A 25,203-nucleotide genomic window follows, 5' to 3' on the forward strand; every position below is an offset into this window, starting at 1 on the left:
TGGGGCAGTACAAAATCGGACGTTTCTCGACAGCAAAGGGCACAACTCTATAACCTTAGTCCTAACAGTTGACTTGCTTGTCTCTCCAAATAAAAATGGTGATGGTGGTATAGTATCCTGAGTACACAAATCCACCTTTCAGAGAGTAGCATTTTGCATGTTTTGAAATACACTGTCTTCAGCCAATATTTTGCCCAAGACCGTTTACCCAAAGTGGAAAGAAAATGGAGGGAGCCTGTGAGGAGGGAAGCAGGAAGCAGGGTTGCCTGATCAACCAGCTGGTGAAATTTTAGACATTAAAGAGAAATAAACCTCACATGAGATGGGATAGAACCCTACAGGATCTGTAAGCATAACTCCCCTATCTGATCAATAACTAAGAATATAGCAGGAGTTGTGCTGATAAAAAGAGAGGGCCATTTTAAAAATGGAAATGGTTGGGAGGAAGGGGTGTACTGTTTCAGTCCTTTCTCATGGTCAAAGAAAAAATGAGTATTAAGTTTTCTTAGAAACTGAAAATGAAGAAAAAGACCCCACAAAGCAGCACTAATATAGAGATTTTATTTAAATTGTATCGAGTTTTTACAGCACATTGCATGTTTGTCACAACGCAACTGCACAGTTTGGATTTTTGGCCACATCGTGTCACTTACACCCACAAGAGCTCTGAAAGGAGTATTTGATGAATACATCTGAGCTGAGAGCCCAGAGTCTCTCTCCAAGGCCATGCAGTATGTTCACTGACGGGACAGCCCCTCAAAACAGCCACACAAAGTAGACAGATACAGTCTTCTCAAACGTTGCCAATCGAAGTGCAGTGAAAGTCAAGTTAATTAAAAAGCCACTCACAACTGGCAATAAATTTTAATGACTGAGAAAATGCTTAGAAGAATTTTATGTATCAAGACAAGGAATAGTTTGTTATTTTTTCAATGATCTCAGGAATTTCCCGGACACAAAATCTCCATTATTCAACTCCATTTAAACGAAAAAAAGTTCCGCTAGACTGACCTAGATACGCCAAAACTTTTTAGGTTACATCCATGGCAAGTATAAAAGCACAGATGCTTCTCAGTAGGGCTGAAGAAAAGGTCAGGACAAATAACAATTCTTGTTCTAAATGCAGATCCTAGTTATTTTCGAATGAAAATTTTTTTTCTAGGAAGAAACATGAACAAGTAGCAGTTAGACGGCTACCATAATTTTAAAACAGGCTAAGCCTAAGGGTAATAATTTACCTTTTATACACCAACGAATTAAGGAAAATATATAAGAAAATCCTAGTGGTTTCATTATAGGTCAAGGAGACTGTATCTGTCCCAACCACAGTACATGGCTATATCACTGTATCTTTTGGTTAAGTGCCACTGGTACATATTAAGATGAAAAAACAAAAACAAAAAAAAACCGTTTGGTCCAAATGGACACATTTTCTCTCCCAATTTTGGTATCGAGGCTAAATTCTCTTCTGTTTGGGTTCCATTGTTAAGTGCACAGAAATAGACAGCAGCATTTGTACTGAAACCCTCACATACCAAACAGCGTATTATAGGAGGTAAAAACCAAACACTAGATTCTACCCTCAAGGTGTCAAGTGTTCAGGATAAGAAGCAGTGTGACCCAGAGGAGGCAGCAGCCAAGGGAAAGAGGACATGTGGGAAGTGGGCAATGGAACAACAACCAAAAAAAAACAGTGTTTTATTTTCATGCCAGGAGAGGATCAAGGTGTAGCTCCCGTGTTAGCACCAGGACAACTAGGAAAAGTCAGGCGCAAAGGGTAGGGCACAATCAGCAAATATTTCACAAGGATAATTTCTGCTTTTCCCTTCTCATTCTTCACAGTGCATACCTCGAGAGCTGCCACTGAGTAACAAAGACTCCTGCCTTCACAGCTCAAAATAACTGATTTCTGCCAGGACTGAACATCAGCAGAGTTTTCCTCTGCTCCCAAAAAGGTCTCACTCCCTAAAACTGTCCCCCTAAACTGAATATTCACTGATGCTGGCTGAGGAGCCAAGTGAAAAATACAGCAAAACCTCCACTTGCTGAACCAGTCTTTAAACCAAACTCCACAGAAAGACAGAACTAATGCAACTAGAGGGAGTGCCTCTAAAGACTGAGCCTTCATGCACAGACACAGAGCACAGAGGTACAGGGTATAGTTCATTTCAAATAGGATAGGAATTCCTATCTTATATACTATAATCTGCCTTTTTCAAGGTGGAGGAGAGATGGATCTGGTTATCATTTGGAGTTTGGTTATACATATGCCTTTCTATTGCTGTTTGGGGCACACACATCACCAGGCAGTATCTATGAAATCATCATCTTGTGACCCCAGGAGAAAGAAACTGGAGCCACCAACTCAACGTTAAGTTTCCAGACTCTGGGTCTGGATCAGGACCATTACCCCAAGGTAAGGGTCTCACCAGTAGAGGAACCTCCTGCCAAATTGGAATTCCTCTGCTCCAGTCTCATGGTACCAAGGAGGATTTCTCAAGACTGTATCTTTGAGCTCTGTGATTTCATGAGCCACACCGAGGAACCTTCAAAACTACACCTGAAGCAGATCCTCCCTTCAAACCTGCTAAAACTGTACAGGTCTTCTCCTCTGGCATTCAACTGGAAGCTGTAGCAATGGGTTTCTTCAGATGTTGGCTCATGAGTTCCCTGGCCCGAGATACTTGGATATGTTCGTAACATGAGTTACAGACGAGAACTGGATCATAGAGTTGTTGATCAGGAATGGGCAACTTCAGGTGGCAGCAGCCAGCACAAAATACATTTCCACAATTTCTGCCAAAGCACAAAGAGGGGAGAGTTCATCAGAAATGCCGATATACTGGGAATGAATGATACTGTAAAAGGCCTTACATGAGTAAAGAAAAAGTTGGGAGAAAACAAAAATAGTTCCTATTAAGATATCTCCATTTTCAGGTTAATTCAGTTTAGTTCATAACTATGTCCCTCAGCAGGTTTTACGAGCCATACTGAATCATAGGCAACATCTTACCTGCAATGGTGTCTGCGTTTGGCCAACCAGAATTCACAGTCACAATTATAGCAATGTGATGCCATATGGTCTGGAACCCAGCGAGTCACCTAACAGAAGGCACAAGGAAAAATCCCAGGTCCTTGTCAACAGAGTGGAAAAGCAACACTGAAAGCATCCCAGAAGAAAATGACAAGGCCTAGGCAGCTACTACTTCCCTACAGAGAGACTCATCTGGGGAAGAACATGTCACTCATCTCTGAGAAGTATGAGAACTCACTGGCTTGCAGAAGTACCTGCCACATATTTGCCTGGACATACCTCAGTCTCTTTCTTATCAACAGGTTCCCAGCTTGCTTCTGAAAGGCAGTCTTCACTGTGATCAGAACCAAAATCTTCTGTATCACTGCCATCTGACTCCTTCAAACACGTCTAAAGGAAAAGCAAAGGCATCACCACCATCATCTTCATCATCGCTAACATTTATTGCTTACTATGCATCAGGCACTGTTCCTAAGTGCATCACATGCGTGAACTTATTTAATTCCTCACAACAATCTTATGTATGCTATTATTATTCCCATTTTACAAATATGGAAACTAAGCCATAGAGAGAGTTAAGAGCCGATAATAGGTAATAAACGTGGGATTTGGACCTAGTGTTCCAGCTTCAGACCCGTGCTCTTAACCAATATGCTCCATCACAGCAAGGAAAGAATATTTCTCCTGTTACATTCTAAATCAGGAGTTCGCAAACTACGGCCCACAGGCCAATTTGGCCCACTGCCTGTTTTTGTAAGTCAAGTTGGAAGACAGCCACACTCAATTCATTTACACATGGTCATTATGGCTGCTTCTGTGCCACGACAGAAGAGCCTAGTAGCTGCAAAAGAGATTATATGTCTCACAAAGCCTGAAGTATTTACTATCTGGCTCTTTACCAAACAAATTTGCTGACTCCTGTTCTAAACCATCACCCTGAATAGTAAGAAGTTGTTAGCCCTGACCACCCCACCAGCAGAGAAGTGGGCAGCAGGCAAGGGGGAATGTCCTAGAGCTGGCTTCTAGAAGCTCCCTGAGGACTGCTGTGCCAGAACCCAAGGCCTCCCGACCCAGCGAAGCCTAGATTGTCCTCATAATCTCTCACCTGGCTTATTCCAAAACGTCCTAACCAGCCTCCCCACCTGGGTTTCATCCGCTTGACACACTGTTGCTAGGGTAGTAGCACTCTTTTTAGTACTCAATTTTTTTTTTTTGGCTGTGCCATTCGGCATGCAGGATCTTAGTTCCCCGATGAGGGATCGAACCCATGCCCCCTGCGTTGGCAGCGCGGAGTCTAAACCACTGGACCACCAGGGAAGTCCCTCTAGGGTAGTACTCTTAAATGCAAATCTGATCATGTGACTCACTAGCCAAAACTTTTATTGCCTTGAGGGTAGAATCCACACAACACAGGCACTCAAGCTGACCTTTCTCATCCCTTTCCACTTCCCAAGGTCACCTCCCGCCGCACTACCAACTCCCTCCCTCACAGTCCCAGCACAAGTGTGCACGCATGCACACACACGTGTGCGAACACACACACAACCCTTTATTCAAGCCATACCGCTGGAGTACCTATTGCCTCCATGCTTCTGCAAATGGTATTTCTTTTTCACTCTCTACATGGCTAAAAGCGACACAATCTTCAGCACTCGGCTCAAGCATTAGCTTCTCAGGAGAGCCTTCCCCGACCTTTGACTCCACCCAGGCCCCCAACACCTGATGCTTCCCTCAACACTTAAGAACAGCATTCTAACTGTCTCCTTGTCTCTCCCAATAGACTGTGAGCTCCTTGCGAGCAGGGACTATGTCTTTCATCCGACAGCCCAACCCCCTAACTCTGGCACACAGCAAGTACCCAGTGAATGGATATGGAATGGGCGAAAGGCTGGACGGATGGACAGAACGAGTGGCTGGGTGGCAGTAGGTGAGTACTTACAAAATCATCCTCATAGTCCATGGGGGGCTCTGCTGGAGGGGCGCAGCAGTGGCGGATATCCAGCCTCATCTGCAGCTCACGCACCTGTCGACGTAGCTGTTCCACCTCTTGCTTGTACCCTGCTTCAATCTGCCGTAATCTATGCTGGATCACATCCGTGGGAAAGGGGAGTCCATCGTCATCCAGGTAGAGAGGAGGCACTGGAGAAGGGCAGCTCAGGGGAACGGGCTTCGTGCTGGAGACCTGCTTTGGGTGACCAGACAACCACATCTGGTTGTTTTTTCCTCCTGGACCAGTACAGTGTCCATTGGAATGACTAGAACAGACCGGTGACCTCACCCCTTCTCTCTGAGCCCACTGTCCCCCAAAGTAGGACCCTGTTGCCCGCATCTGCTTACTGCTCGACCTCTTGCTACAACAGCCATAGGAAAGCAGCCGCCGAGGGGTGGTCTCCCCACTCGGGAATGAAGTCACCATCCCTTGGAAGCTGTCCCAGTTGGACCCTAAGAAAGAGAACTCACTGATCTGGCTCTGAGAAATTGGCTTTCGGGCCAATTCCAATGGCACCTTTCCAAAGCGAGGGTTTTCCAATAACTGCCCATTCCTATTATTCCCTCTTTTGCCCATGTCTTCTTCCCCCTGAATCAGATCTGGCACAGAACTGGGCTGTTCCTGGTGGGAGACACTTGCCACAGACCCTGACGGGTCTTGGTTGAGAAAGTCAGTGCTTGGGTCTGGAGGAATTTGGCAGGTAGCGCTCGGTGGGTTGCAAAGGGTGCCCAGCCCGTGAGCTGGAGCACCTCTGGAGGGCACACCTAGCACAGAGTCTAGCTGGGCCTGCTCGGGGGCACCTGTGAGGGAGTCCTGGGAAGACTCAGGAAAATCACAAGCTCCACCACGCTTGCTGGAAACAACTTTAGAGAGTGCTCGGACAGCTGCTTTTTCAGGACAATGTTCAGGTGGCTCCTCTGTGCCATCTAAAGTCCTACCCAGCTCATCCTGGGCAGGAGGGTCGGGAGCTGGTGCCTTAGTCTCTTCTAGGACTTTGCTCTCAGGATCAGAGGTGCCGCCCTTCGCTTCCTGGGGCACTGCAGCATTTAGCAGTCTGTAACTTGGAGAAGAGCTTCTGTGACTCTTGACAGGTTTATTGCTCAAGTAGTCTTTCTGGCTGCTGGGCAGAGACGGAGGAAGAGCCACGTCTCCTACAGTCTGCTGAAGACCTCCTACCCCAGACTCCACGAAGGTTGTCTCAGATCCCTCAGGATTGCCATGCCAGGGCTCCAGGCCTACTCTGGCCTCCTGACAGTGGTTATTCAGGTTAGGGTCACTGGATGTGCGCGTCAGGGGGCTGCTTGTGTCACAGGCAGAAAGAAGATCATCCATAGATCTCGTTTTCGGTAATCTGGAATGACAACACACCGCCTCGAGGTCAGGAACTGAGCTACCTCCCATATACAGGAATTGGGTCATCAAAGCAATCAAAGCCAGAGTTCACAAGAAATAACAACATTTAAGATTACAGATGACCAATGTTCACTGCAAAAAGTCTGCTCTGCAAAAAGTGGAGGACATGAACTCCAGAACCCAGGCTCTGTCCTCAGCTTTCATCAGTCTCACCCCACACAGTCTCCCTGGCAATCTCAACCACCCCCGTGGCTTCAACTGCCTTCTAAGCTGATGCCTTCCAAATCTACCCTTCAGGCCAGGACTACACCTCGGCCTCACACCTAATGTCTAACTGCCTCTATCGCACATGGCAAGACAGAAATAAGGTGGTTTCTGGAGCTTGACGATGCTGGCTCTGACACTGATTAGCTATGTGTCTACAAGTAAGCTATTTAACCTCTCAGACACTTGGTTTCTCTCCTCCATAAAATGACAATAAATTACCTTGCAGAGATGCTACAAGGATTCAAAATATAGGCAACCAACCGCAAACTTATTAAGACTACACTCACAGGACTTCCCCAGTGGCCCAGTGGTTAAGACTCTGCGCTTCCATTGCAGGGGCCCAAGTTCGATCTCTGGTTGGGGAACTAAGATCCCACATGCCGCAGGGTGCGACCAAAATAAATAAATACATAAAGACTGCAGTCACGACTCCTCATTTTTACAGCTTTCCTTATTATAAATTATCCCTCCATCACAGGAGTAACCAGCACAGCTTTTTACAACCACTTAGTGGCAGCGTGCTCCTCTGAGTCCCAAGTCACCACGGAAACTTCCCCTAGTATACAGCACTCAAAGTTCTAGAGGCATTCTGGTACACCAAATGGGTAACAGACATTTTCAAGAATGACCGCCCTAATTTTTAACACAGTTCTAAAGTCCTTGGAGCAACAAAACTTGAGGGAAATTTGCCAGGAAACAGTGGAGACTTCGCTGGACTCCTATTTTCAGATGCCTCAGTCAGCCCAGCCCACACTGAAAAATCCCTCAAAGGTGGAGTTACAATAGAGCTAGCTGATTTTTTTTAAGTGTTTGGTTTTTGAAACTTATTAATACTTCTTTAAAAGTATTCTTGTGTTTGATTTTGCTTTCGTGATCAATGTGTGTTTGTGTGCTAACAAATTCCAGGAAGGCAATAACGACAGTTACAATTACTGTTTCTGGAGTCCCACAGCCAGAGCTTGAATCTCACAGCTTAGCAACTTGTTAATTTTTTTCTTTTCTTTTTTTTTTTTTTTTTTTACTTTTTATTATGGAAATTTCAAACATACAAAAGAAGTAGAGAGAAGAGTGTGAAGAAATCCAATGTATTCTTTATCCAGATTCACCAATAGCAACAGCCTGCAGTCCCCCACAGCTGACTCCTATGTACACCAAAGGTCTAATTAATAATGCTGGTAGAGACAATAATGCCTGAGGAGTTTGGAACCATGAGAGAGCTCATCCAGCTAACGTGGTCAGGGAAGGCTACACAGACAGGGTAGGATCTGAGCTGGGGAGAGAAGAATGTGTTGTTGCACTTTAATAGAAGAAGAGGAAAGAGAGCAGGACGTTTCTGATCTAGGGAAAGGTAGAACCGAAGGTGAGTCCGGTCAGCTGTTAGAGAAACCATTTCCTTTAAAACCCTTATACAACTACTCCTCTAAATCCAACCCCATCTCGAGCTGCCTGCAGCACACCTCCTGTGTGCTGTCAAAATATTTCAATCCCAACCTGCCTGTATCTCCTCCTTCTCCCCGAACTGACGCATCTTCTCAACTTTCCAGTGTCTATAGGTGGTACTAATATCCTCCTGGTTTCTAAGCTCAGAGACTTGGGACCTGTCTTTGACTGGCCTCTTTACTCTTCACTTCCACCCTTCAATGTTCAGGCAACTCCACAGACTGCTAATGACTTCTCAACAACATCTGAATTTAATCCTTTCTCTTTTCCAAGGACTCTTCCTTTCATATCTGAATTACAACAGTGCTGGCTGGTCTCTGTGCCTCCAACTACACTGCTCACTGATTAATTCTTGAAAAATCCCATTGTTACCAGGTCACGATGACTTACTATTGACAACTGAATCAAAATAAACTCCTCAGGGGCTTCTCTGGTGGCGCAGTGGTTAAGAGTCCGCCTGCCAACGCAGGGGACACAGGTTCGAGCCCTGGTCCGGGAAGATCCCACATGCCGTGGAGCAACTAAGCCCGTGAGCCACAACTACTGAGCCCATGCGCCACAACTACTGAAGCCCGCGTGCCTAGAGCCCATACTCCTCAACAAGAGAAGCCACCACAGTGAGAAGCCCGCGCACCGCAACGAAGAGTAGCCCCCGCTCACAACTAGAGAAAGCCCGCGCGCAGCAACGAAGACCCAACGCAGCCAAAAATAAATTAATTAATTAAATAAATTTATAAAAAACAAAAAAACAAAATAAACTCCTCAGTATAAAAGCCCTCAATGAACTATCCTGTTTATTTCCTTCTATTCCTTAAAATACCTCTTCCCAAACCCTGCCAGCTCCAGAGAGGTGGTTCTTCTTTTTAAAAAAATTAGAAACTCTCTCATGCTTCTAATTCTTTTGGACCCCTCTCCACTAACCTTGTTACCAAGCTCATAACTCCCTTTATTCCATTCGTTTGTTCATTTAAGCATTTACTAAATCACCTGTTATGTGCCAGGCCCTGAGCCAGGCACTAGGGACACTAAAAAGCCATGGTTCCTGCCTGGTCTTCCACGAACACGTCTCTGAGTAAACAGTCACCCTATGACCCCTTTCTATTTTTTTTTTTTTTATAATTTATTTATTTATTTATGGCTGTGTTGTGTCTTCGTTTCTGTGTGAGGGCTCTCTCTAGTTGTGGCAAGCGGGGGCCACTCTTCATCGCGGTGCGTGGGCCTCTCACTATCGCGGCCTCTCTTGTTGCGGCGCACAGGCTCCAGAAGCGCAGGCTCAGTAGTTGTGGCTCACGGGCCCAGTTGCTCCGCGGCATGTGGGATCTTCCCAGACCAGGGCCCGAACCCGTGTCCCCAGCATTGGCAGGCGGATTCCCAACCACTGCGCCACCAGGGAAGCCCTATGACCCCTTTCTTACTTCTCATTTCTCTAGTAGCTTTGAACAAGACACATTCTTATTCGCTTAGATGCTAACTTAGAATTGTTCTCTAATTGTCCTCTGCCTGATCTTACAGCTTTTTAAAGGTATCTTATAGGATCAATATCTTCTATGTCTTTGGTACAGCCCATAAAACCTAGTACAGTACTAGGCAACTTGTAGGTATTTAAGAGACATTTATTGGTTTGAAAACTTAGATACTGATTTAAGGCAATGGTTGTTAAATGGGTCACAGAACTTATTGAGAATCTGATAAAAAGTTATGGCCCCTCTCCATAGAAAAGCAAACTTATGAACCTATACCCAAATTCTGCATAGTTTGTGGAAAGAGAAAAATCACAGAATTCCTGAAGCCTATCCATAGGCCTCTGACAATGGACGCAGCTCCAAAGACCCTAAAACCAGTAACTTGGGGGTTGGGGGTTTTTTGTTTTCCTTTATAATATTCAACCAATTATGTAAGTTATATTTTAATTTTAAAAACCTTCCACCAGTAAACAAAGATCAAAATTAGAAATGCACATATGCTTTGAACCCAGCATTTTCATTTCTGAGAATTTATCTGGCAGAAACACTAGCACAAAAGCAAAGGTATACATATACACTAACACTACTGAACTGTATACTTAAAAATGGTTTAGGGGACTTCCCTGGTGGCACAGTGGTTAAGAATTCACCTGCCAATGCGGGGGACACGGGTTCGATCCCTGGTCCAGGAAGATCCCACATGCTGCAGAGCAACTAAGCCCATGCGCCACAACTACTGAGCCCACGCGCCACAACTACTTAAGCCTGCACACCTAGAGCCCCGTGCTCCGCAACAAGAGAAGCCACCGCAATGAGAAGCCCGCACACCGCAACGAAGAGTGGCCCCCGCTCGCCGCAACTAGAGAAAGCCCGCATGCAGCAGTGAAGACCCAACACAGCCAAAAATAAACAAATTTTTTTTAAAAAAATGGTTTTGATGGTAAATATTGTATGTATTTTACCAAAAAATTTTTTTAATATATACATATAAGGATGTTAACTAAAACACCCCCTATAATGATTAAAAAATGGGATAAACCTAAATGACCAACTGAAAACTGGTTATATAAATTTTGATGCACTCTAATTTTGGACTATTATGCAGCCGCTAAAAACAATAAAGCAGCTTTATGTGTGCTGTCATGGGTGACATCCTGACACACAGTGGGGAAAACAATTTGCAGAACGGTACGCAAAATGATTGTTTTTGTATTTTAAAAATGTTTCTATATGAGATTGTGAGAGTGTGGCTATATCAATGTAGAGATAAACATCTGGAAGTGCACGCACCAAAGTGCCAGCTGTGGACACCTGTGGGGACAGGGATCAGGGAGGCAGGACTGCCATTTTCTACTGTTATATTGCTTGGCTTTTTTTAAAACCAAAGAACAGATATTACTCTTATAACTTAACCAATCTCCATTCTACTTCCCCCCAAATATTCAGCCAGAATATAACTTTAATTTTTATGTCTCCCTTTAAATTCTGAGGGAGTAATGTGAAGGCCGTTCCCCTTCTGGGAACCCATTTCTCTGACAGCCAGATGCTTCTGGAAGCTAATGCTGGACATAGCAAAGGTTATTACTAAGATAGCAAGCTCCCCATGCCTTCTATCAGTGGACATCAATCAAGACCATTCCCACAAGCCTTCCTGAAACAGTCCTTTCTGTTCTGTTCTCCTCTCCCCTGGGTCTGTCACAAAGGGTGACAGCAGCTTGGAAAAAAGGTAACCACACTTATCTTAAGAAAGGACCTTGGGAACAATACAGAGTGCCCTCCAAGCTAGCTACGAGTCTTGGGCCAAGTTTGGCCTTCAACTGGCTCAAGAGGTTCCTTTAAAATATCTCATAAAAGGAAAAGAACAGCATTTAGGCAAGACACAAAGCAGTTGCTGCCTCCTAGGGGAGAGAGGAGAGAGCAAAAAGGGCTCTTCTTACCTGTCCAGAGAGCGGCCAGAGAACTCCTGGCTCTGAGCCACCGGGGAAAGGTAGAGGTCCATGCTCTCCTCCCCGAGTGTGCATGGAGATGACGCTGGCAAGTAAACAGCTGTCCAGAGGTGCAGCGCCCGGACGTGACACACAGGGTGCAGGACCTAGGGAAGCAGCCCCGTACGTGGGTTCTGTGAGATGTTTCGGGGCCCCCTTCTTTCCTAAGCCTCTGGGCCCGAGTCCTTCCCGCTGACTCGGCCTTTTCTCCCTGTAGGTCCCCAAGACGCACCTACGGGATAAGGGTGCGGACTTACCATTTCTGAGCCTGACGTGTAGAGGAAGTTGTGGAAGTTCTTGTTGCCAGCTCGCAGAAGGGCCCACACGGAGCAGGTCCGCTTGTAGATGTTGCGCTTCTCTCGCTCACAGGGGTTGTTGGCCAGGAACGTGCCGTAGAGACAGGAGTACGTATGCTGCACCAGCTTTACCTAGATGGCCAAGACAGCTTGCACCAGGCCTGGGCCGCCGGCCCCCACCCTGGCCTCAGGCTCATGGACTTACCAGGAACGCTTCGTTAAACTCAAACAGGCAGGGAAACTGCTTGAGCAACTGGTGAACAGAATCGAGCCACTGGAGGAACACAGGGCACTGCTCGTTCTGGTCCTCTGCGTTCTCCTGGTGGCCGCAGCGGTCTCCGAACTTGTGCCCAAAATCCAGCCAGTCAGATTCTACTAACACTTGGAAACCCTGCAACAAAGAGGAGGTTCAAGTCTAGGGCCTCTCTGGGAAGGCTACTGTGCTCCTTCCAGGGATGCCCGAGGCAGGGGGCTGGCAGCTGCAGAGAACACGCCCAAACCTAGAAGAGGACTCAAAGCCACCCGTGTCCTCTACGGAAAGATCCCCCAAATGGATCCAGAGGGCCCAGTACCTTCCCCAAATGCCCCTTTCCCTCTGCTCTTTCCCACCCAACCCCTCCGAATACCTCCAACGTCCTATAATACGGGTCCAGTAGTATTTTGGCCAGGGCTACGATCTGCGGCGTCCGGTCCCAGCCATCTGAGCAGTGCACCAGCACAGGCCGGCCCTCCCGGTCTACTGTATTAGCCACGAGCACAGCTGCCTTCAGCATCACCGACAGGTGCTGCAGCCATCTGGTGCTCTCCAGAGCCGACAACCAGCTACAAGGCAGCAGAGGTCACAGCTGTCACTAAGGGCGCCGAGGCTACAACAGCCTCTCCGCCAGCTACCGCCAGCCACACCTTAACGAAGTCCCCAGTGAGAACTGAAGCTAAGAGGCCCAGCCCATGGCCTTTCTGCCAAGAGGTGTCTAGCAAGAAGGTAGGGAAAATGGGACCTGAGGTGGACAAGACACTCTTCGTATCAACAGAGGAACTTGGAAGCATCACACGCACATCTAGTAGCCACTTTCTCTCCCCAGTTCTCTGTGTCCTTGAGGACAACTCATCCAAACAAAAGGAACCCAGTGTCCTGTGGCCGTTCCAAAGCGTTGGCTGAGAAGTGGAAGAAGTGTTCTTGGAACTGGCCCACTGCACCTAGGCCCTCAGGTTTCCTGTGTCTCACACTCCCCATCTCCCCACCAGACCTTCCAAGCACGAGAAGTACTGGGTAAGGGATGAAACTGGAGGGTGGATGGAATCAGAACAGGGAACACCTACTTGCTGGGATCGGGCATCTGGCTACACACAGCGCGGAGGTACTGGAAGCTGTTCCGGATGGCGTGGATGTTGGCCATTCCCATGAATACGACCTCACAGTTGGGGTAGTACTCTGCACACACAAGAGGAGAGTGGAGCGTAAGAGCACATCCTGGAAACAGGCATCAGGACGTGCTCTTACGCTCCACTCTCCTCTTGAAACAGGCATCCAGGACAAGAGCAGTCCAGTGGGCAAAGCTTCCCCGGCAGGGCAGAACACTCCAGGATGGGAACTCAATATACCCTGGAAATCTAAATACCCTTTTACCTCTGGATGCTCAAGTGCCATATACTAATAGTGATAACAATAACATTAATGACAATGATGCTCGAGTACTACTAGTAGTGACAATATATAGTAAATCCTCAACAAACAGTAGCTGCTCTGTGCCAGTAACTTTATGTATGTAACCTCTATCGTCCAACAACTTTGCAAGGCATGTTTCATCTCCATTTTACAGATGAGAAAGTAAAACTCAGACAGATTAAGCAATTTAAGCATAGTCACAGCCACTGAGTGGCAGAGCCCTGATCCCAGGCCAGGTTTGTTTGGCTCTTTCCGCTACACAAGCTGTCCCCAAAGCCACCAGAGCACAGGCTGGCTGCAGACACTGAGGTAACAGCAATACCTTCACATTCACAACCTCCACCCTTGGCCCGGTTGGCCACCGCCGCCGTGTAGGATCGGGCATCCAGGATCAGCAGCTTCTGGGGGGCAGCTGTGCTCTCCACTCCAGAGCATGCAGTCAGGGAGGAATCTAAACACACGCACAGCAGGGAGAAGACCCTGGGTCGGCCAGCTGCCCAGGCGCACCCCACCCTGGGGCACTCCCTTCGATGAGACCCCTCACACCCCATCACCTTTTCGTCCCCAACAAAAGACAGGGACCCAGACATCCTGTGTGTTGTCGTCTTCTTCCCACCCTCTCACTGGGGACTCCCTGGGAGCCCAGGAGGCCAAGGTGGGAGCCTAGTCCCCAGGGGGCCGACACCACCCACACCTTACCGAAGTCAGTGTCACATGCCTCGGTGGCATCACTATTCCCGGTGCTGACAGAGCCCCCAGTGGTCCTTGTCCCTGGGTCCAGGGCACAGGCTTTAGCAATGGACGTGACTAAGTACTCATCATCGGCATTGCGCCAGCCCCACCAGCTGATCTCGGGCTGGCTGCAGCGGGCGATGGCAGCCCCGTTGCGTAGGTGTCTGACAAAACAGAAGAAACCATCAGGCCCTTGGCATTCACAGTCCCCAGAGGCCTACTGCTGAGACCCCAGGGGGCCAGACCAAGATCTCCAGAGCCAAAAGGGGCCACCAGATCATCCAGGCTATGATAATAGCAACCAAAAGCCCTTAACATCTCGAGACGGCTTTACAGTTTACAAAGCACTGTCACACATATTTCTCAAATGGGCTGTGTATTCCCAAGGTGACCTTGACTCATCAAATCTGCACAGCACCTGCTCCAGGTACAGACACCCAGCAGGAGAACAAGCCTGGGCCCAGAGCATGAACAACTCCAAACCTCATGGCTACTACCTGCCACACAAACGTTTTTTTGTAAAGAACCAGGTAATAAATTTTCAGCTTTGGGAGTCACAGCCAGTCTCTGTTGCACATTCTTCTCTCTGTGTTTTCTTTTTTTAAATAACCTTTTTTTTTTTTTTTTTTAAAGATTTGGGTCCTAGAATCTGTGACTCTGTTAGCAGGACCCAGAGACCTGCTCTAGCACTTTTTGACTTTGTGGGGGTTTTTTGTCTTGTTTTTTTAATTTTATTTATTTATTTATTTATTTATTTTTGGCTGTGTTGGGTCTTCGTCTCTATGCAAGGGCTTTCTCTAGTTGTGGCAAGCGGAGGCCACTCTTTATCGCGGTGCGCGGGCCTTTCACTATCGCGGCCTCTCTTGCTGCGGAGCACAGGCTCCAGACGTACAGGCTCAGTAGTTGTGGCTCACGGGCCTAGTTGCTCCGCGGCATGGGGGATCCTCCCAGACCAGGGCTCGAACCCGTGTCCCCTGCATTGGCAGGCAGATTCTCAACCACTGCGCCACCAGGGAAGCCCTAAATAACCTTTTAAAAATGTAAAAACCGGGACTTCCCTGGTGGCGCAGTGGTTAAGAATCTGCCTGTCAATGCAGGGGACACAGGTTAGAGCCCTGGTCCGGGAAGATCCCACATGCCACAGAGCAACTAAGCCCGTGTGCCACAACTACTGAGCCTGCGCTCTAGAGCCCGTGAGCCACAACTACTGAGCCCACATGCCGCAACTACTGAAGCCCACGCGCCTAGAGCCCGTGCTCTGCCACAAGAGAAGCCACCACAATGAGAAGCCTGTGCACTGCAATGAAGAGTAGCCCCGGCTCGCCGCAACTAGAGAAAGCCCGTGCAGCAATGAAGACCTAACGCAGCCAAAAATAAATAAATTTTTTAAAAAAATGTAAAAACCATTCACAGCTCACAGGCTATACATAGAACAGGATACAGGCCGGATTTGGTTCACAGGCCATGGTTTGCCAACCCCTGTTCTAAAGCAATGTTTCTCACATACACACACACACAGAGGTCCTAAAAAGAAAGAAAGAAAAGAGAGAAAGAGAGAGCGAGAGAGAAAGAAAGAAAGGAAGGAAGGAAGGGAGGAAGGGAGGGAGGGAGGGTGGAAGGAAGGAAGGAAGAAAGAAAAGTGTGTAAACTCCCCAAAAGCCTCGTCCTCAGGAGAAAAAAAACTGAAGCAGTTTTTCTTTTAAAATTATTTCATAGCCACTTCCCTGAAGAGTGTCAATTCCCAGTCAACCACACTGCCGCAGACCTCCACTTCTGACTCTCCTCACTGCATAAAAAGCATCTCCCTACTTCCCCGGCCCCCACCGCCTCACCTATACACAACCACAGGGACCCGCTTCCAGGAGCGGAAGGAAGCTACATTCTGCAGCTCTTTATCTGTGATCCACACGGGAACCAGCAGCTTCTGGGGGTAACTGGGGCACAATCTGAGAAGAGACCAGATGGGGTCATGGAGCTTGATTAAAGACCTGTGATCACAAGATCCCCAGGGATGGCTCTGTGGGAAGAGGGACCAGGAGCCCTCCTCCCCTCACAGAGCCAGGAGCTGTGCCCACCGTGCTTTATCCACACGGGGAGGAAGTCTGGGTCTGGACAGGTGTTTTGGTTCCCCACCCAAAACCCTCTCACTTGTAGTTGCTGTTGATATGCGAGACTCTCCAGACGTTCTGCAGGTCAAAGCCCATCCTCGCAAGCTCAGCCTCCTGCCGACATCGTATGTGCTCTCCTGCAACACAGCCCCCATGGCTGTCAGCATCCAAGAGCACGAGGTCCAGGGCGGAGGAGGGGTGAGAAGCAAGAGACAAAAAGAAGTCTCCTAAAGAGAGCAGCCTGGCCTCACCTGGCTGACACAGGTGGGTGTGCTGGTCCTCCTCAGTCAGCCCCAGGCACCAGGCATGGTAGGCAAAGGCAAACAGGTCCTCAGGCTTCGCAGGTCTCGCTGTGGCCCGACTTAGCCGCGAGAGCCACTCTTGGCACTGCTTGAAAGTGGAGAAGTGGCACCTGCCAGGCAAGAAGCCACGAAGTGAGGCAAGAGGTGAGTGAGCACTGGGGCCATAAGGGTCAAAGACCCAGCCACAAAAAGGCTATGCGGAGGGGAGACTGCAAAGCAGGAGGTAAGGCATGGGGACCCTGGGGAGGACCAGGGAGACTGGGCAACACCCAAAGGACATTGTCTTTGTGACAATTCTCTTCCCAAGAACTCTTGTCCTTGAGACGTAAGGATCCCCTCTAATGGGGCCCGACCGCACAAACCTTCTGTTTCAGGGAGGAAAGTCCTGCCCATGTCATTCCTGTCTCCTTGTTTTTTCACTTCTGCTTAATAATGTCTCCTCTCAGCCTAGCCATGTCCTACTGATACTCTGAAGAAAGTTGCAGTCCCACCTCTTCCTTGAGGCCTTCCGAGCCTAACCCATTCCACAGACCCCTTCCTCTGTTATTCTTAGTATGCTGGGAGTATTAAACACTAAGTTTTCCCAGAGCATATTGCCACAGGTTAAGTCTTCCTTTAGCAACTAGACTTTAATCTCCTTGAAGGGAAGGGCAATGCGGATTCCTGTTCTTAATGCCTACAGTCCCGAGTGCACAGCAGGCTCTAAACTAGGCATCTTTTTTTTTTTTAATTAATTTTTATTGGCGTATAGTTGATTTACAACATTGTGTTAGTTTCAGGTGTACAGCAAAGTGAATCGGTTATGCATATACATATATCCACTTCTTTTTTAGATTCTATTCCCATATAGGTCATTACAGAATATTGAGTAGAGTTCCCTGTGCTATACAGTAGGTTCTTATTAGTCTGGGCATCCTTTCAATAATCCTTGGAGTGATTCCTCTTTCTCTCATATCCAACGTGTCAGCAAATCCTATCATCTCTACCTTCAAAAATCTGACCACTTCTCACCATTTTGATTGCTACCAACCTGGACCAGCCACCATGATTTCTCACCTGGGTAACTGCAACAGCTTCTTAATTAGTCTCCCAGCTTCTGCCCCAGCTTTTGCCCCCATCCCTCTTCCATCTTTTCTCAATACAGCAGCCAGAGTGATTCTACAACAGACCACGTCACTCCTTTGCTCAAAACCCTCCAGTGGTTTTCTCACTTCCCTCAAAGTAAAAGCCAGTCATTATGACAGCGTGACACCCCTCTTACCTCTCAGATCTTGTATCCCACTATCCTGACCCACTTGCCCTCCACTCCAGCCACACTAGCCTCCTTGCCATTCTTCCATTGTGCCAGGCTCATACCCACCTCAGGGCCTTTGCATGCACTGTTCCCTGTCTGCCACACTCTTCCCCCAAATACCCACATGGTCACTTTCTTCAAGCCTTGACTCAAATGTCACCTTTTCAGTGCAGGCTTCTCTGATCACTTTGTTTAAATCTACAACCTTCACCCCCATAGCACGCCGTATCCCCTTTCCCTGCTTTATTTTTTAACTTTACATTACCATGATTTAACATATTTTACTTACTTACTATTTACCACTCCTACCTCCCCACTGGAATATAAGCTCCATGAGGGCAGAAAATTTTGTCTGTTTGTTCCCTGCTGTATCCCCAGAGCTTAGAACAGTCTGGCATAGAGTAGAGTGCTCGATAAATACATGTTACATGAATAAATAAATGAACCAACAACAATGTGAGCACTCTGCACCAGATATCACCCTATGTGCTCCCAGATGCATCTTCTCATTTGATCCTTATGAAAACTCCGTAAGCATTATCCCCATTTCTTTAGGTCAAGACACTGTGGATCAGAAATTGACCCCCCCAACCCAGACAGGGTTTTCTGTTTCTTCCAAATGGGGAAAGGGAGGTAGTATTTTTCCTTTCTTGCTCCAGAGAAACCCTGCAGCAGAGAGGTCTGGACAAGACTAGGGCCAGAGGACCTGAGCGAGGCCCCGTCGTTCTCACCTCACCACTTTGGAGTCCTTGCAGGAGATGTGCAACTGGAACATATCACGGCTCTCCACGCTGTCAATCATCCGGAGGGGGACCTGGAGAGGAAAGGCAGACTGGCGCTCAGATCCCCCCACTCCACATCACTCCTCATCCCCGCCCCTGCCCAGATGATGTATCAATAGAAGAAAGGAAACCGACATTTACTGAGGGCCTCCTAGGTGCCTGGTAACGGTGCTGGGTCCTCTACATATGTGACCCCAATTAATAATCACAAGAAACCACAAGGCAGGTGTTTTCACACCATATTATTAAGGAGGAAATTGCACCTCAGCTGGGTGATTGACCAAGGTCACACAGTTGGTAAGTGGCACTCTTCCAACAAAGCCACTGTGCCCCTAGAAGGGCCAGCAACAGAGTGAGGGAAAGACAGAAGAGGGGAAGGGAAAATTAAGTGAGAGAGACAGAAAGATAGACCAGCCGTTAGAAGAAGGATAATAAGAAAAAGAAGGGAACCCCAACTCTTTGGAAACATGATCAAGTAGAGCATTGGAGCAATCCCACCTTGAATTTCACAGGGATTCTGGCTTGGGTGTGGGAGAACAAGACAGAAACTCACGTTGATGACAGAATCCTTGAACTTGATGTGCAGCCGGTAGTTGGAGATGGCAATGAGGGCATCGGCTGCGCGGCCCAGGAACTCCACTCCCTCACCCTGCAGCACTGTGAAGGGCACCTGCCGAGGGGCAGAGGGGCCCTCAGTCCAGAAGTCAGTCACCCCTCCATCCCCTCTCCAACCCCTGATCTGTAGGATCTCCTCTGGAAAAGCTGGGCCAAGGCAGGACAAAAGTTCTCTCCATGGTAACAGCACCAGACAACAGCTATACAAGAAAGCTGCCTTTCCTTCCCTGGGGCCAAAGGCTCCATAATGCACATACAGACAGGCTCCCCTCCCTCCAGAGACCGAGGAGCAGGAAGCCAGAGCTCCCACACTAGATGCCCTTGGAGATATTTGGGTTGGGGGAGGGAAGGGAGGGTGTTTTTTAACCAGGCAGGGAGCTCTACCCACCCTGGGCCCCCAACTCTTCCTTACCTGCAGATTCTCCTCCTCTTTCACTAGTTCCTTGGGGGGGAACAGATCCTTGGCTTGGATGTACTCCAGGCTGGGGGGCCCCTCCTCACCCTGTGGGGAAGGCCTCAGCCCTAAGTCACCAGGCTCTGCCTGGCCCATTAGGCCTCATTCTGCTCCCCACCCCTCAATAAACCCACATACACCCCATACACACTTATAAAGGTTCTGGTCACCGGAGAATGGAAGAGAGACCTGGTTTGGTGGGAGGGGTGAAGTGGAGGGAGAACTCAATCCTCTTAAGCCTAAGACAGGAGTAAGGTCCACAGAGTAACTGGGAATCTGCACTCCTCAAAGAGGGAATCTCCTGTAGAGCCAAATTTCCCAAATGAAGGAGAGAAAATGAAGGAAAAGAAAGGCGAATGTACGGATAAGACAGAAGTGGGAATGGGAAGTGCTGCCCTGAGAAATAGGAACCAGGTGTGCAGTTGGTCACAGAGACAGGAGGGGACGCAGGCCCCTGAGGCCACCCCACTGAGGCTTCAATCTGGTGGGTGAAGGAGACAAAGAGGAGTGGGTCATGGGATTCAGTCCCATGCCTCTAGAGGGCCTTCACGGATGCTTTCAAAAAGAGGATGTGTTTTGGAGCTGAGCTTCTCTTCCAGTTAGGCCCACACTGCTAACAAGCTCCTGCCACCTGCCAAGCAACCTGCCCTGCCTGCTGATCTGAGGGGAATTCCTCAGGAATACCCACAGCAAGCAGAAGTAACTCCTTTCCCAGCCACCAGGGAGGGAGGGGAGAAGAGGGGATCCACGTGCCTGGGAGGAACCAGGGGACCCAGGACAGCCAGGGGAGGCCTGGCAGATACTGGGGGGGGGGGGAGGCGGGCGGGAAGGGGATAGGTAGGGATATCTGAGAGGACAGATGGGGGAAGCTGGGAAGGAGCAATAAGCCAGAGAGGCGGGGGGGGGCCTGGGAATGATGCAGAGGTACGGAGGCCTGCAGAGGCAGAGAGGCAGGGAAGATGGAGAAGAGAGGCTGGCTGGGGGACAGTCAAGGAGAAAAGACTGGCGTGTCAGGTGAGGGATGGAGTGGTGGAAGGGGGAGGGGACTGGAGCCAGGGAGACAGCTCAGACATCCTGTGCTCCCCGACCAGCCCCCTAACGTCCCAGACGGCCTACTAGCCACATCCCACATCCCCAAGCAAGGATGCAGCGGGTGGGCCCAAGATGGAGAGGCGGAGGTAAAGAGATGTACCCCTGCAGGGCGGAGCCTGAAGATCTGCAGTCAAGGGCAGCGGCTTCAGGGCTAAAATGATGGGTCACAGAATTCCAATCCCCGGCCTTCGACAATCCCCGGCACCCGAAGATTAAAGCAAGTCCAAGAAAGAAAAGGGATTATGTCCCTTCCCCTGCCAGGGCCCTTGGTAAGGCGGATGGGCTGAAATTCGGAATCTCAAGGGCCAGCCCTGGGCAGGGCGGCGGGTGCAGCCAGCGTCGGGGTCCCCGGTCCGCCGCAGGCGGGGCCGGCACTTACGAAGCAGCTGAGCATGGAGCAGGAGACGCGGGCGGTCAGGCTCATGGTCGCGGGCGGTCTGGGCCAGCACACATGTCCCCGGAGCCGCTGCGCTGCCCGCCAGTCTCGGGCGTCCGCCGCATCCCGGCTGCGGGGCCGGCCAGGTGCAGCCGCTGCGGCCAGGAGGCGAGCGCGGGCGGCGGTGCTCGGCCCGCGCCTCTCCCCTCCTCTCCACAATGGAGCGAGACCAGCTCCGCCCAGGCGAGGGGAGCTCCCCGACCTCGCCGCGCCGGGAAGGCGGGGGCGGGGCGGGTCCCCGGGCCCCGCCCACAGCCCCCTACTCCTCCCTCCCCACCACCCCTCCGCGGCGTGGGCGCGCGTCCTCCGCGGACTCCTAGGGGCTCTCAGGAGTCTGGGCTGCGGGACTGCCCCGCCCCCGCCACGGCGTGGGAGGGGGCGGCAGGACCGCCTACATCTTTTCATTTCCCATCTTCCCACGTGAGCCACCCCACACCACTCTTGCAGACGTCGGTCCCCACGCCCTCCCCTCCTCTTTGAGTCCCCCCAGTGCCTGCTCGGATTCCCAGGATGAAGCTCACCTCCCTCCACCCGAGGCCCTTTCTAGTTTCTAGGCTTCCTCCTTTCCCTCCAAAACCACCACTCACCATTCCCCGGTCCATCAGTGTCCTCCAATCCCCTGACCTCACTAATCCCACTCCCTTTTTGCCCCTTAGAACGGACACTGGTCTAGTGCCAGTTTGGTCATTACACACTCCTGACAGGGAAATTCTCTGGGTTTTTTATTCCGAGGCCCCCACCCAGCCCTACTTCTTCAGCTCCACCTCTCCCCTTGTTTCACATCCTGTGTCTTCTGGGTAAGAAAGTCCTTCTTGGAGGAGAAAGAATTTCTTAGGCTGGCAAAGAGAAGAGCTAGAACTATGGACCACAGAAGCTATGCAAAAACAAAACTCATGGAGGAGGGAGGGAGTTGGGTAGAGAGCCAAAGAATAAGGGGCAGTGATAAGAGGCTCAAAATGTCACCAAGAGTCACAGAAGGAACCGTTTGGAACCCCACACTCCCTGTCCCTGGTAACTTTCAGAAACCATTGCTTTTGTTTCGGTTTTGGTCTTGGGGGAAGGGAGGAATAGGAGAAAAACCTGACATTTTATTAAGCGCCTACTATGAGCCGGACATGTTTCAAACATGATCTCACTAAAACCATTCAACTCCCAAAGAAATGAGACTTCAGGCTTACAGAGAAAGTATGCAATTCACCTAAAGTATTTAAGTGGTGGTGCTAGAATTCAAAATTAGACCAGGCTGACTCTTTTCAGTGTATCACGGAAGAGAAAAAGGAAAGGGGCTATCAGTTGGTGGGGGTCAGGACCAGCAGGCTTTCTGAGAAGAGACCAGAACAATATCGCACACCCCAAACACCCACGTGTCTGTGGAGGAAAAGAGCGAGTCCTCTCACCAACTGAATGCCTTGACCTGTCCCTAAGCACAGGGGACACGTGAAAGAACTAAAGAGATACAGCCAGAGCAAGGACCTGGTCTGGACCCAGGCTTGTAGCTCCCCACTCCCTTCTCATCTCACTGCTTCCTCCTCCGAGCTCTCAGGGGTTAAGGGGTTCCCTGAACTTGGGGTGAAAGAAAGGCAGTTACAGTTAGTGGAAAATTTATGGGATCATTATAACACACACACACACATACACACCGCCCCCAGTGATATTCTGGGCACCTTGAAGGTGCTCTCCTGCTATATATTCAGTCAGCTATTGCCTACAGTGGCTTAACAAACAGCAGGACCTTGGAGCTAGAGGAGCCCCACAGTTTCAGTGGAGTCACTCCTGATACAGCACCCACAATATTCAAGGGGCCCAGTAGGAAGTACAAGGATCTTGATATAAAGGAGCCCTGGCTTTTCAGACCAGAACAGAGAGCTTCACCCAGGGACCAGGAGAAGCAAGAGAAGGGCCATTATGAAGAGCTAAGGGAGCCAGTGGTAGTGTGGGGAAAGCACGGCATAGCACAGGCCGAAAAAGACGTCTAGAGGCTTCCCGTCCCAGTGCTGTGTATCGGCTGATGTTTTGCAACCTAAAGAAGCCCTAATTTATCTCCAGGGCAGATGAACCTGTTTAGCTGCTGAACAGAGTAGCCTGGAGCTCAAGGTCCAGGAGGGGCGGGCAGCTTCATGGAGAAAGACACAAGGATTACAGAAAACACAGTGGTCTGAGGAATGAGTACTCACCATTCTACCGTGGTGAGGGTCCTGGCTACCTGCTTCTCACTGTAAAGAGACCGAGAAACATGAGCACAAAGAGCAACATTAACATCACCATAGAAACAACAAAGGCCACACATCTCCTCCTGAACTTCCCCACAATTCTTATTTGCCTTCCTCGCAGGCTGGATTCTCCAGCCTCTCCACAAGTCACCATGCTAGACAGAGGCAATGGGAGCTACATAAGGAGAAGGCAACAAGCGACTCTGCAGGGCATGAAGGCAGCCATCAAGTTCTGGAGCAGGACTCAAGAGTCCTGATTCCCAGTCCCAGAAAGAGAAGTAAAACACTCCAAACCCTGTCCTTTGTGGGAGAGCAAAAGAACTGCAACTCTGAAGAGACAGAGACTGCCCAACCAGGGCTCACTTCTGGCCCTGGTGGGAACATGAATCCACAAGAGCGCTCTGCCAGCCTCTGAGTCTGGGAGTAGCACCCACCTGACCTGTTTGCTGGGGGCAGAGTCCAGAGCAGAGGACAAGAGGGAGGGGACCACAACCTATGATCAGAAGGCAGCAGGGCTGGACATGCCTTGCTGAGTGTACTTGACACCAAGTGGGGTGCAGGTTAGTGGGAGGAGGCCACACAACGGGGACAGAATCAGGCCAGTGCAGGCCTCAGAGTCAGTACCTGTCAAATGGGCCCAAGCAACAGGAATGTCAGGATGGGCCTCCTTGGCCCACTTAGGGAACCACTTAGGGAACCAGGCCCAGGTTTCACTGACATTTTTCTTTATGCCTGCTATCCGAGCTCAGGGGCAGTCCAGCAGTGCCCCGCAGAAGGCTGTGGGGATAAAAGTCTCCATCTGTGGCTCTACCCGCCTCCGTAATCACAGCCCACCCTCCCCATGGGGGAGCCAGCAAGCGGCAAGCCAGAGGTGCTACCTCACCGCCCACTGGCAAGCAGCCTCAGGGAAACGGAGAGAGGGAGAGACAAGGACAGGCCTGGGAGGCCCAGGGTTCCCGGACCCAGGTGGTCTGGCCACTGGGCGGGGTGGGGGGGGGGGCCGGTTCAGGCTGACAGGGGAGCCCAGGTACCCAGGTTCTAGAGGCGGAGCCTAAAGACTCGGAGGCGGAGCCCCGAATGACAGAAGGCGGGGCTCACGAAAGCCGGTGGGGCCGGGGCGGGGCCGGGCAAGACGCGGTCGTTGTGGCTCCCAAACTGGCAGTGCACAGGGCACGGTGACTCACCCAAGTGGCGTCCGCCCGACCCTCCGAGGCCGCGCTCTCACTACTTCCGTCTCCCGCAGCTGCGGAGGCCGCTCAGCTTCGACCCCACCACGGTGCCCCTCGCCCCAGCCAATCCTATCTCTGGCCTGTGCCCACCCTGGCCAATAGCCACACCAAGTCCCGCCCTGCCCCCCACCACGCAGCCACCGCCCTCACTCTTCACGCCGCTCATTGGTCAAATGGGGCAGACGCCCTCCCAGCCTTTAGCCTATCGGGTGCCGGAAGACGAGACTGTACCTGGAGGGAGGAGGCGAGGCGCGGGAGAGAAGACGCGACCAATGGGAAATCACAGCGCGTCCCTGCGGTAGCCAATGGGAGAACAGTAAAAGGGGGGGCCGCTGGAAAAGGCTCCAGGGGCCGGAAGTGGGGGCGGTCTGTCGCCTACTGGTAGCGCAATTGAAGGCGGGGCCTTGTAGGGACAGAGGCCTTACAGCCACTTCCGGTGACCACCCCGCCCCCGG

At 50.1% G+C, this 25,203-nt stretch overlaps 1 protein-coding gene across 8 annotated transcripts; it reads right to left on the bottom strand.

The window, feature by feature from the left end:
- Positions 1-545: 545 nt before the first annotated feature.
- On the bottom strand, positions 546-25,191 carry MTMR4 (myotubularin related protein 4). Of its 8 annotated transcripts, XM_082439912.1 has the most exons (20): positions 23,814-24,124; positions 23,484-23,522; positions 21,253-22,872; positions 19,740-19,829; positions 19,266-19,382; positions 18,662-18,744; positions 16,586-16,746; positions 16,375-16,471; positions 16,059-16,172; positions 14,194-14,390; positions 13,817-13,945; positions 13,149-13,260; positions 12,455-12,650; positions 12,034-12,219; positions 11,790-11,960; positions 11,485-11,639; positions 4,974-6,375; positions 3,314-3,424; positions 3,014-3,102; positions 546-2,796 (listed from the first exon to the last, which is right to left on the bottom strand). In XM_082439912.1, the coding sequence occupies exons 3-20, from the start codon at positions 21,712-21,714 to the stop codon at positions 2,619-2,621; spliced, it is 4,050 nt and encodes a 1,349-aa protein (XP_082296038.1). In that variant the 5' UTR covers positions 21,715-22,872; positions 23,484-23,522; positions 23,814-24,124; the 3' UTR covers positions 546-2,618. The 8 variants fall into 8 exon arrangements, with proteins under 8 accessions (XP_082296038.1, XP_082296041.1, XP_082296042.1 ...); XM_082439915.1 differs by lacking the exons at positions 21,253-22,872; positions 23,814-24,124 and adding an exon at positions 24,980-25,191; XM_082439916.1 differs by lacking the exons at positions 21,253-22,872; positions 23,814-24,124 and adding an exon at positions 24,899-24,918.
- Between the last annotated feature and the right edge of the window lie 12 nt (positions 25,192-25,203).

Source organism: Balaenoptera physalus (genome assembly GCF_965194825.1).
Source record: "Balaenoptera physalus genome assembly, chromosome: 20".
NCBI lineage: Eukaryota > Metazoa > Chordata > Mammalia > Artiodactyla > Balaenopteridae > Balaenoptera > Balaenoptera physalus.